General features: G+C 42.8%; 1 protein-coding gene across 4 annotated transcripts in view; it reads right to left on the minus strand.

Annotated features, from left to right (window-relative positions):
• Positions 1-12,696, minus strand: part of klc1a (kinesin light chain 1a) — a 37,237-nt gene extending 24,541 nt beyond the window's left edge. For 3 of the 4 annotated variants that reach the window (XM_079369783.1, XM_079369785.1, XM_079369784.1), the window contains exons 1-4: positions 12,205-12,695; positions 5,260-5,527; positions 4,037-4,267; positions 3,072-3,150 (exon numbers count right to left, since the gene is read on the minus strand). In XM_079369783.1, coding sequence (XP_079225909.1) covers positions 3,072-3,150; positions 4,037-4,267; positions 5,260-5,526 — 577 coding nt within the window. In that variant the 5' untranslated portion in view covers position 5,527; positions 12,205-12,695. Of the gene's footprint in view, positions 1-3,071; positions 3,151-4,036; positions 4,268-5,259; positions 5,528-12,204 lie in introns of all 4 variants that reach the window. The other variant, XM_079369782.1, reaches the window with a different exon arrangement.
• Between the last annotated feature and the right edge of the window lie 474 nt (positions 12,697-13,170).

Raw genomic sequence — 13,170 nt, forward strand, 5'->3', positions numbered from 1 at the left:
AACCCCAAAAGCATGTCAGGCTTTTGGAATAAGCCTAAAGAGAGAGTACCGTAAATTCCGTACTATTGAGCGCACCTGGATATAAGCCGCAGCGGCTAAAAATAAGTAAATAAATGTATTTGTACATATATAAGCCGCACTTGATTATAAGCCGCAGGTGTCCACGCTATAACAAGAGCTATTTACACAGACGTAGGCTACCGGTAACATCCGCAAATACTGTAGCGTCCGTACGGACGTTAAAGGACGACGAGAGCGTTCAAATAATAACTTTTAATAACCCGATCACTGTCGGCCGTGACCACGCCGTTTACAGCAGAGAGCAACACATAACTTGCCGTAACAATCCAACTCTCTCCCCCAGCGTTCTCTCATACAGCCACTCAACACGTTCTCGCTGGTGCATTCACTGACTCTCCACATAATCGGAATTATGAACACATTATCAACTACTGACTTTACAACATGAACCGTTACAATACGAAGCCTAGCCGACGGTGTCTGTAACACGGCTGATGAAAAAGATGACCGTAATATATTTCACAAGAAAAAGTCCATCCATTCACTGCCTCAGAATGACTTCATTACTCACTTCCTCAGTCTCTGTTGTCGCTGTCAGTGTCATCTTAACGTGCAGCAGCTCTGTTAGCTTCTTTGACAGCCAGGTCGATCGCCTTTAACTTGAAAGCTGCATCATATGTATTTCTCCGTGTGTTTTCCATCATGAGGGTGCGTGCATGAAGCGCAAAATGACTGATATTAAGATCCGACGTGACGAAGTCAAATGTTTTTGCGGCAGAAGCTCATTGTCCCCCATAAAAAATCCATGCATTAGCCGCACCGGAGTAGAAGCCGCAGTGCTCGAAGTGTGAGAAAAAAGTAGCGGCTTATAGTCCGGAATTTACGGTATATCTAATCTACTTGTGCAGCACACGACACACACTACACACACACACACACACACACACGGAGTATCATGGAGCTCCATTTCACACTGAGAGGATTACTGTCAGCGTTCAATGACACGTTACTTCCCCATGCACCAGCAGATCCTGAATGCATCCCAATTTTCTCTTTCTGGGTTCAGTTCCTCGTGCTCTGCTTTTCCATCCTTTGTCATCCATCTCTTCATTCATTCATTCATTCATTCATTGAAAAACACACGGGGCTTTAAAGTATGTGAGTATGACTTTACGTTAATAACCAGCTGAGAGAGTCAAGTTTGGAAACGTGTTGCTTCTCACCGTCTGACTGTTATTATTGTTCTGTCGTGTATTTACCTTCCTGACATGAAGCTACCTGTTGCTATTTATAGTAAACACTGTGTGGGACATTTACAGGTGTGGATGTATAATTTTTTTTTTTTTTTTTTCAAATTATCTTGCCCTCTCTTTGTTATGAAATACTGACGGTAATATAAATGTCTTTGTGAATTGATTTTCTTCCCTTGCACTTTATTTGATTTACAGCTCGACGCTGATCTTCTAAATAACGCAGCAGGCAAACGTCTACAATCTCATTTCTTTCACCATTATGAAATATTGACCTCTATGCCTTGTTTTTTTAGATTTATTCTGCAGAGAGTCAATCTTATTCTCTTTTCATTAGCCTCCTTCCTCTCTCACAGCTATGTTCAATATTACAGTCTCTCTCTCCTCTTAAGTCATACAGTGCTCGACGCAGCAAAGGCTCGACTAACACTGCTGAGGAAAAGGCTGAAAATCAGCCTAATGTAGCACATTTTCTGTCCAGGAAAAAAAGAAAAAAAGAAAAAATGAAGTCCTTTAATTGGAAACAGAATCCCAAAAACAACCTGTTCTGCTTCCTCAGCTTTTTAACCTGCACTGCAGTCATCATAATTCAAGCCAAAACATCGAGAAATCTCAATCAAAACACATGAAACACTATAAAAGTGAGGAAATACCACAGGCAGCTGTCTGGCCTGTTAAAAAAAAAGCTGGATTCAGTCAAGACGCTGCTTTTGAAACAGCATCAGAGACCTGTGTGTAACTTCACTTCTTCCATAAATGAGAAGATTACACGTAGAGCTGAATTTAACGTTAAGATTAAAACTTTATTGCTTGATTTGTGAAGAGAAGAACATTTGGACGGGTTAAATGAAGAGCTGGAGTTCACTGAGCTGCAGTCTGGCTCAAACAATGATCCAAAGAGTGTAAACAAGTCTGCTGTCCAGTAATTCAAACTGGCTGACGAACTGATGCCAAGAGCCAAACGGGAATCACCTTGGTGCAAAAAGGGGATTTAGCTAACTCACTGCCAAGTTTAGGAACAAAATGTTTGCTTGTTTTTTTTTTTGTGCAGACCAGAAGCTTGCAGGTCAGTTGTCCCTATCTGTCTCAAAGCTGCTGTAAATTTCCGTTAATTCAGCCAAATTAGCGAGCTACTTGTTCTGGTGGGGCAATCGAGTTGGCAATAGTTATAATCTCGGTCAAATGAGGCTTTTGTAATCGGCTGCTTGAAAGACAAACAGGCTTTTTTTCCTACGCTGAAATTGTGTGCTTTCATTTTCTTCCCCGTGGGATTTTGCCGACAAATGTTTAGACTTCAAGCTTATCCTCACATTCAAAGATAAATCAGTTCACGGCAACGCAACTGTGATGTTGCCAAACACCATTTCCCCCGGACTACATTCACACAAAGAGAACAAGCTGTAGAAATCTTGGATCTATATTACAACAATCTGGTCCGCAGGGTTTTCTCCCCATTTGGCCTCGCTCCATGCTTAACTAGGTCCTGACTAATGGGCCTGTTTAACTGCCTGGACTATTAAAAGACAGTCCCATCAAACACTGAGTGATGGGAAGGACGTGTGTGTGTGTGAGTGAGCGTGGAAGAGCGAGATAATAAAACAAAGCACAACAAACACCTCCGTCTATTTTATGATCCTGACTCATGGGACTGGAGTCACCAATGTAAGATGTTATCATCACGTACAGCTGCACTGCACGACTTCGTCCCAAGGCCTGGAGCTCCATGTCATATTTAGAGCTGAGGACTGGACTCAGACATCAACCAGAGAGGAGGGAAAAAGATGGAGTTGGAACACTTACTGCCTGGGGGTTGGTCATCCTGGTCGTCTGGGAAGAGATCATCCAGAGTTTCTTTACTTGAGTCGGAGTCCTTCTCCTCCTGCGAGGGAAAAGGAAGATAGAAGGCGATGAATAAAAAAAAAAAAAAAAAGTGACTTTTACACCTGCTGATGTAGCTGTTGGATCCAATCAAGAACATCCAATGCAAAGTTATTTCTCCACGCCCCGGGTCCCGGGTTCGACTCCGGCCTGTGGTCCATTTCCTGCATGTCTATCCCCTCTCTCTCTTCCTGATATCTGACGCTATACACTTTTTCTACCTCTCTCCAAATAAAGGCATAAAAAGCCCGAAAATAAATCTTTAAAAAAAAAAAAAAGTTATTTCTCCACAAATATGCTGTATTATTTAGAGTACCAGCATAATTCAGTTATTCCCACTTCATATTAAATCCTCAGCTCTGCGTAGTTAAAGACATTTCTCTCAGTAGTGTCAGCTAATTATTGCTATAACCACATAAAGACTTTGCTAGCTGACACACTGCAGCAGGCTGTATTAGTCATAACTCCATGGACTATGACGCTGATTTCTTCCCACCATCGAACAGATGATGTTTCTTTTTATGGAAATCTTATTAGAGTCCCCTTGTGTCCTCTGAACCAACACCACTGTGTCCTCTCATTACCCATACAAGAGCTCAGGTTGCACTGGAACAATTCAAGTAATCTGCTCCTCCTAATGGTTAAACCCGAGTGCATCACAAATGAACTCACCTGCACCATTGTTACATACTGTAAGCTAACCGGAGGACAACATTTGCTGCGGCTCCTAAAATAGAGTCGACAGCTCGCTGTGACTAATTGAATGAAATTGATAGCAAAAACAGAATTATACTGACAGTGAGAAGGAAGCTGGATCAGATCTGATACCTGATAGAGAGCGACTGTATGGGTAACCTGTTTCTGTGTTTTATCGTCTGAGCACTCACTGATGGGGACAAGTCCTCGTCGTACTTCTTCAGCTGGTTCATGAACTCCAGGTGCTTCTTCTCCTCCTCCAGCTGAGCCACGCTTTGCTCGCTCTTCTGCAGCTTCTGCTGCGTCCCCGCCAGCTCGTCCCTCAACCACTGGTTCTCCTGGCAGAGCCGGCGTACCTGAGCCCGGAGCTTCTGCTTCTCCGACTCCACCGAGCTCAGGTGGCTGGACAGCGCCATCATCACCTGGGGAAAAAAAACACAAGAAAAATAAGAACATCCCCATGGGAAAGATGCTTAAACAGGACACATTATGACAAAATCTACTTTTAGCTATTGTAAACATTTTTTTGGGTAACCTCAACCCCAAAAATGTGAAATACATTTTTACATTCTCCTAATAGCAGGATGCTTTATACATAACGAGCTGTGCTTTGATAACAACCCAGAAATACCTCCAACCACTTTGCCCTCTCATAGTAACAGATTCAGTGGCATGTTGTGTAAATCATGGTGCTAAAAACTGCCACCACGACTAAATATGTGTACACATGTGTAACAGTGAGGCACTATGGGTAAAAACATCCCCCTAATAGCAGAGGTTGTAAGGTAAAATGTGTAATTATACTAAGAGCTTCAGACAAAAATATGAATTAACTGTACTTTACCCGGACTGCAAACGATCCCAAAAAAAAATCTAAAGGTGGATATTAAGAGTCTGCAGGGTGCAGTGTATTAAACACAGTCTGCAGGGAGATTGAGATGAGAGTCAAACACTGACTCAACAGTGAGTCACAGGTCATGTTTGCCAACTGAGAGATGACACAACAAAAATCTGGAGTTCTTTGAAGAATTAACATTTTTAAAACGTTTTACGTCTGAGCTGTTGGAGATCTCTTCTTTTCAGAGAGGAGAAATGGTGGCTGACGAGATGAGAGAAGAATGAGTTCTCTGCACTGCGCTGGACTTTCAGCCTAAGCTTTGTGTTCTTAGTCTGTTATTATGAGCATCATTACAGCAAGAGAAATCGCTGTTTAATTAAAGACCGCGCCAACTGCATTTTTGGAAGTGTTTCAAAAAGTGTGTCGCTCCTCTTTGTCGTGAAACAGCTGCTTGCAATTAGCGGAAAGAAATCTTCAAAATGCTTTTATCTCTAAACTGTTTCTGAAGGGGAACAAATACGAGAGAGCCAGAGGACAATCCTTCCTAATGTTTTAAAAATTGCTGCACAAACGCACCTGTGCCTCACTCAGCCCGAGCTCCAGCATCTCCAGGGACTTGCGGATCATGTGGGACTTCTCCTCCACCAGCACGCCCTCCTCGTCCTGCTTCAGGCAGCGCAGCGTGCCCAGCAGGCCGTCCAGGATGGAGTGGTGCTCTTGTTTCAGGGCCTCCAGCCCCTGGATCACCTGCTTGGTCCTGGAGATGATCTCATCCTGGGACAGCTTCTCCCCAGGATCCTCCTCCTCCTTCACGCACACCATGGTGGACATGTCCTCACGCATTCTGCAGATTCAACGACAAAGAGAAAGGAAGGTCAACTTTAGTTCAGCTTCATCAAAAGACACCAAAGTCACTTTTTTTGAAGGAAAAAAATCTTGATTCTTCAAATAGTAAGAATCCCACTTTAAAATCAAAACATGCCTCAGAATGAGACACAACGTTGGCTTTAACAAAAGTAGAGCCGTGTGTTAGTGAGCAGACTGGTCACAGGTCTAAATGTCTCAGTCTTAGAGATTCGATGAGACAAGTTCATGCCTCCCTTTTCAAATACACACGAGGTGGCTTTGGGTTAAGCGCTGAATGAACCGCCTTCTTGGAAAGCTCCAAGCTGAGTGAGAGCAGCAGAAAAAGACGGATAAACAGAGGTCAGATCTATCGTGGCGTTTATAAAATGCTGTTTGAAGTTCACTGAAAAGAACTGAGGAGTCATCAGTTAAGGTGATTTAAGAAAAAGGCTGCTGCTGTGATGAAAAGCACGAGCCACACGGCAGCAGGCGTTAAAGCTGCGAGCTGCTGACAGCTTAAATCCAGATCCGAGGCCGGTGGGCTGCTGGTGGTTTACAGATACAGACAGATACGAGGAGAGGACGGTGAGAAAGGAAAACTTCAATGGGAAACTTTGACGACGTTAAACCGCATATCGATCCAGGTAGATATTCAGTGCGATAACACCTGCAGTGATGATTTAATTTGAGTCTTTACTAAGCTTGCACCAAATATTAACGAAGCTCAACTTTACATGCTGGAAATTAATCCTTAAAAAAAACATGTTTAACGTTTTTAAATGAATATTCAACTTTTCTCTCAACATTCACCGTTTAAAAACACAAATACTAACTGGAAAACTACCGTACATGTATTTTTAATAGATTTCAGGGGATACCCCTTGTTTTTTTTTTAAGCGAGGTTGGATGAGGTACTTATCAGCAGTACTTTTTATTTATTTGCCTCCATTAAATGATGACGTTCAACAATGTCTATCTGGGTTAAATATTCTTTTTATAATAAGTGGTATCAAAAAGGATCAAAGGAAAGAGGACTATGGCAACCTGAGGCCGTGGTACCATGTCCACAGTCATGACGAGTTAAGCTTTCATTTGGTACAGTCCACAGCTTCCCCAGCCGGGTTGAAAAGAACCTCATTCAACCCCACTTCAAAAATTCTGGGCCAGTCTTTCAAATCAGTATTAACTGGCTTTGGACTTGTTTTAATCCGACCAAAAACCTGCTTAATTACAAAACAACCTGAGACAAAGTTCAAGTCAGGTATCATTTTGCAATTTTTTTTTATTTATTTTTTTTAAGAACTTTGACTCCTAATCCTCCACTGCTGTTACAAAATACAGCACAGAAAAATAAAACGACCCATTCATTTTCAAGTTTCACATCTCCAGAAATAAATCAGCTTCTTAGAGCTGTCACAGCACAAAATCAGATCCTGAATCAGCCTCCTTATTTAAGGTGAAACATGGATGCTATACATTAGCCAAACATTGGTTCATAATACCTGCTCCTCACGTTGACCCTCACCACACTCTGTCATGACTATCTTTGCTCTGTATTCATTACACGCATACACAAACTTAAGAGGATTATGACTGAGCGCTTCAGCAGCAGTTGTAGCGAGCTGCCTAATAAATCTCTGCAGGCAGCAAACACAAGCTCTGCTGAATAATCACAGAAACACAGAGTGAAGTAAGGCGGGCATATTCTTAATGTTGCAACGCCACAATGAGATCAAACTGTTTGCCAACCTCTGTGTTTAAAAAAAACAAACTGCAATGGTGCCAGCCAGGTAAGGACTGCAGACTTGTCCTGAACTGCCTCAGATTTCACACTGCAATTCAAGTGTGGAGAAAAATAAAAAAAAGATGGCCTGGAGCGGAAAAGGCAGAGAAAGGAAGAGCTGTAGCCCCGATCGCTCCATGTGACACGGCAACCAGCCTGCAGCCTATCAGCTGACAGCAGAGCAGGAAGCTGCCGCTGTGTACCAGAGCAGATGGAAAACAGCAGCTCCAGCCACAGCATGAGGACATTTACAGAAACAACAACATATAGATCAACTTCAGTTTCATGTCGTCTAAATATCATCAGCAAGCCACCACACACCTGATACAGCTTCATTAGCAGAATTCTTCTCCACTTGTTCAATTTCCAGGAGACATAATCATTGCATTAATCAATGTTTCAATCTTGTTTTCACCAGCTTTGTTCTGTATTTATTGATCCATTGTTGGTGCGTAAAAGACAGAAACACAAAGTTCCCGACGCCCCTGATGAAGCCTTCTTAACTAAACTCTCAAAATCAGACAAAATATTCTCTTTCATACGGTATAATAAAAAAAAATACACATAAAATGCTTACAGTTAAAAGCCTTGGCTCCCAACCTGGGGTCTGTCTCCTCCATATATGTGGACAGTAAAAATGTCTGTATAATTTATAAGGGTCTTGAAGTGCACAGCAAGCATGTAATGGAAATTGATTAAGAACAGTGGGGCTCCAGCAGAAACCACCAGAGGACTGAACCAGCTCAAGTCTCAATTCCAGCTGAAAAGAGGAATCCTAGGGGGAAACTTTCTGTTTGCTATTTGCAGTAACAGCCACATGGTTTTAAATGAAGCAGCTCGCAGTCCAACACTTTCATTTATTATTCACTCAGAGCAGGTTACCAGCTATCACTTGAAGTTTTTAATTATGTTTCATAGAACAGATGGAGTACTCTGTAGTAATAACTCACAGCTGTGGCCAGCAGTCGGTTCATTAGGAGAAAGCACGCCATGTTAGTTAACTGTAATGTTTGCTTTATGTTCATGCAGATGACGATCCTGAATGAGATGGAAAAAAATTTACACAGCGACTCACTATGAGTTAAAACGTGTGCTTTTCAGATTTAAACAAAAAAAACGTATTGCCAGAGATTTCTCCGCATCAATCAAAGATCAGAGATTTATAGAACAAATCACCGACTGAGGTTGAAATTCAGCTGTTGCACCCAAAGTGCAAAGCAGAAGGCAGACAACAAGTGTCCCTGTGTAATACAGAAGTGAAAGTGACAGCACGAGACTTTCTTCCTTAGCTCGTCCAACCACAACGTTTTATTTCTGGCATCAGATGAGTCTCAGAACACAAAGCACCACGGGGAACGGCACAGAGAAGAACTTCTGATGTTAACTTTTGAAATGGTAAATAGCTGGTTTGAAGCTGCAGAGGTGCCCGGGGGACTCTGCATCTCTTCATGTAAGCAGGATAGGCCGATGATATAAAGGGGATTGGGAGGTTGAGGTGGGAGGGGGGGGGGGATGTTCAGTATGAGGATGGAGCCAGCAGCAGGAACAATCTTAGTCAGCGATGTGTGGGCTGATAGTCACCAGTCTGATAAGAGCTGTGATTCATTTCCACATCTGACCAGAATGAAACGTCTGGAAGACACTGAGCTTCTGCGTGCGTCTGCGCTCTCTTACCACCATTAAAATGGCAGTACAGATGTTCTACCTGTGGGCTGTCAATGAAAACATTCTGCTACTATAAATCTGGTATGGGGTGATTAACAACTCCAACTACTTCTAGAAGATCTGAGAACAACAAACAGAGCAGAAAACCTTTGTCACACCACAGACCTGCAGCGGCAAGTTTAAAATACTTGTTTGGAACTCAGCTGCAGAAAACACGACAAAGATGAAACAGAAACTCAGGAGTACAACACGAAACTCTTTCATACAGATACTTCAAATAGAAATAACAGATTTTACTGCCAATTGGGAGCAGCTGAAACAAAGCGAGGTCGCTCATGTTATTATCACCTTTTAAGTTCGCTGTTTACACATCCAACAAATGTGGGCTAACAGCGAGGATATTTATGTGCTTGTAAGGCCTTGTCTGGAATTTTTTAACACTCCGATGTAAAATGGCCGGGCGAGGCAGGAGGAGTGTTGCACACACGGGGGGTAGACGGTGGCAATGAGTGAAGTCGGAACCGGCTGGGTGGAAAAGCGCTGTGCGTGTGCATGTCTGAGTGTTTATGTGAAGCTTCCGTTTTTTGTTTACAGAGCGAGCCTCACACACTTCTGACACGCAATGTGAAACCGTACACTGGGATATTATATTACCTCCGCCGTTGCAGAGCTATCGAACAGACGTGTAACGCCAGCTGAATACGGCGCTGTGGTTTCTGCCATATGCACCGTCTTTGAAAAAGATCGAGGAAACTGCAGTCAGGTGATTATTAGTAAAGTTTTTCACTGTTCACGTCTGCAGCCACTTTAAAATAATCAAAGTTGTTAATCTTGTGCTGTTCCTCTTGCACTTTACGGGGAAAGTTCATGTCTCTCACTATTCATGCGAAGCAACAGCCTCACAAACAACCAAGCCGTTTATACTAAAGCATCAAAACAGCGCTTTAAAGGGCAACGAAAGGGTTAAGAAATCAGGCAGTCAGGAGACATGATGCTGCATCCCTGAAAGACCGGAAATGACAACTTTGATTGGTATTAATAATGGATCTGGTGCGGTGAAGTTTGAACTCAATCTAAGTTGTCTTCACACAGGAGGAAGCTGCGTCAGTAATTAGACGTTAAAGTCTCCTAAAAAGAGTCAGCAGCTCCTTCGCTCACATGTGAGGAGCACGACTGAGTTTTTCATAGCTACGAGCGAGCCCTGGGCAAGAAAATGAGAAGTATCATTTGAATCACTGAAGTACTTTAAGACGTAGTGATCTACAGAGACAGCAGTCAGCATCACTCTCTGCTGCAGCGCCCTGAAGGATGAAAGCTATCAAGAGGCTGTAATGGATGCGTTTCTTTCACAGGTTCAGACTTTGATGCAGAACTTGTTACAAACTCTCCACAGATTCATTTTAGGATTTATGACCGCGTTGCAAAAAATAACTCAGAGTTTGTGTAAATCTCTCGTGATTCCCTTATTAGGAAAAACCGTATTTCTGCAAATCATTCTGCATAGAAGTACATTTCACAATCCCACCAGAGTTCTTGTGGGTTTTAAGAACAGCGTGGGGATCATGAAGCCCATCCTTTCATGTATGTTTTGGGACACAACATGGTCCTGAGACAGATACAGGTCGGACTTTTAGCATCGCAACCTTGTCTGAGCAATCAAATCAGAAGTCAATGCGACAGTTTCATCATGATAGATCGACATTTGTTTCCATTTTGACCTTGAGCTGACTGACTTGGTTTAAAGTTTACCTTGACAAAGGTCACACACACACACACAGTTCTGGGCTCTGACTGAGCATCCACACACACGCTTTAATACAAAATGAGCAAACACTTCTGAACCTAAACATGTCTTTCCCCTCGCTGTCATTATCATCCACCTCCAAATTCTCTGATTGCAACTTGTAGGTGCTGCATTCACTGGCCTCTAATCTAAGAATGTCATGGCAGCGTGCTTCATGTGACTGCTTTGTTATTGTTTGTGTTGCCTTACCAAAAAATTTTTTTTAAAAAGTGAACAGCCACCAGTACAAATAACAATCCAGCAGAACTCTAGGCACTTAAGATTTGCTTTGTGTTTCTTTGAAAGCTAAATAAATATGAGCAAGCAGTACATTATTATAGGATACCAGTCAACGCAAATCTGTATAATTCATATTTGTCGAGCATCATAAATGAAGTAAGAGTTGGAGAGAAGCTCAAATGTGCATCCAAAAGTACTTCTCTGCATGAAACTACAAAAGGGAGTGGCAAGTTTAAAAAGCTTTATACTGCCGTTGGGCGCTGCTTTCAGTGCAATATTTATATTTATGCAAGCAGAATTACAACGAGATCTGCTGCAATAACAGGTAGTTATCATTTCCTCACAGTCAAGCAGAGATCCTTTGGGAGCTGAGCCAACAACAAGCTGTCCCAGAGGGGGGGGGGCAGAGGGGTGTAAACCTGCAGGTTGCCATGAGTCTTCCTTTGGATGCATTAAACATAAAAAAAATAAAATAAAAGACTGCAGGCAGCAAAACATTTCAGGAGCAGTGCTTGCTTGCATGTGTGTATTTCTAAGACTGTTATCATTCGGTAGAGACTTAAAGGAATCTCAGATATTCATCCACACTTCTCAGTCTTTTTTCTTTTTTTTTTTGTGGTTTGCAGATCCCAGCTGTGCGTGTTCACACTGAGATCCACTGTGTCTCTGAAGCCGACGCCTCAACACAGGCGAGCTTTCTTCCACAGCTCCTGATCCTGCTCTGAATATCAATGAATGGTCATCAGACACACAGCTAACTATCACATGACAGATTCAAACATCAGGAGGGTTTTTTTAGGGGTGCTGCAGCGGCAAAACAAGTGAATCTTTATCACCGGCTGACATACGTGTGTGCAGCCGTGTTCTGGCTGCTTTATCTGGGCTGTGTCGCTTGCAAATGGATTAACCTGAAGAACCAGTTATCCAACACTTCCCTGTGTGTCACTGAGAGAGTGCTAACGACCAGCTAGCACTCTCAATGACAGTTTAATGTGCTTGGGTGGCGTCTAATTCCTGCAGACCTAACATAAACACGCAGCACTATTCAAATGAGAAACCGATTTGAAACACTGGTTTCCAAACTACACAACACTATTAATTCGAGTTATTACGGTTTGACTGGATGACAATTGAGAAAAACGTTTGTTTTTTTTAATAATTAGCTAATAAGACAGCTCCAGGAAATAGACGGAGTCATTCTTACCGTTCTATAGAACATCCGTTGCCAAGGTAGCAGGACGATATCGCTGTTTTTTCTCGCCTCTTCGCTCTATAAATTGAGACTTTTAAAAGTGAATGGTGGGTTTTTTCCCCTTTTTTTCCTGACAAGGTATGACGATACGTGGGGTGGTAAAAATTAAAAAGTAAAAACACCGATTTCCAAAACTGTCTCCCCGGCTTGCGTTATGATTTGCCGACTGGCTTCTCTCCGTTAATGATGAGCAGCTAAGCTACATTGCTATGAGCAGCACCAACCGTCAGAAACAACCGAGTTCAGTTTGAGAGCGCGTGCGGGGAAAAGACAGCTCTCCTTCGGTTCCATGGCAGGAACGAGTCCGGGAAACTAACTCGATAGCGGCTTCATGGGTGTGAATGAAAAAGTTGAAGATGACAGCTCGCTGGTTCGCTGCCTGACTGCGCGGTGCGTGAAAATGGCGTTACCCGGTGACCCCCCCCCCCCACCTCTCTCTCTCTCTCTCTCTCTCGCTCGCTCACTCTCTCTCTTCCTCGGTAATGACGTCATCCCCGCCCGGATTAAAGGGGAAGCTGTGGTGCAAATTGAGCAACCAGATTTACTCAATGACAGAGGTGAAGGAAGAAGACGTGCTTGAGTTAAAGTAACAACACAACCAAATCAAAGTTAAAACACAAGTAAAAATCCTTCATTAAGTGTGTAGGTACAATCATTAAAGGAGACATATTATACCCCTTTTTTTTACCTTTTCAAACAGTCCCCCTGTGGTCTAAATAAAACCTCTGTACTGAGTGTTGGTCCAACGATGACATGAGCCAAGCACCAGGGGAGGTTTGTGACCCTGTAGAAACCAGCTCTCTCAGAACGCTCTGTTTTGGTGTGCATGTCTCTTTAAATGCAATGAGACCCCCCCCTGAGTTTTCACAGTAGGCATCACTCCTCTGTAGAAACAATAAAACTAGCTGACCTGTGCAA

The sequence above is a fragment of the Symphodus melops genome, assembly GCF_947650265.1.
Source record: "Symphodus melops genome assembly, chromosome: 19".
In the NCBI taxonomy this organism is placed as follows: Eukaryota; Metazoa; Chordata; class Actinopteri; order Labriformes; family Labridae; genus Symphodus; species Symphodus melops.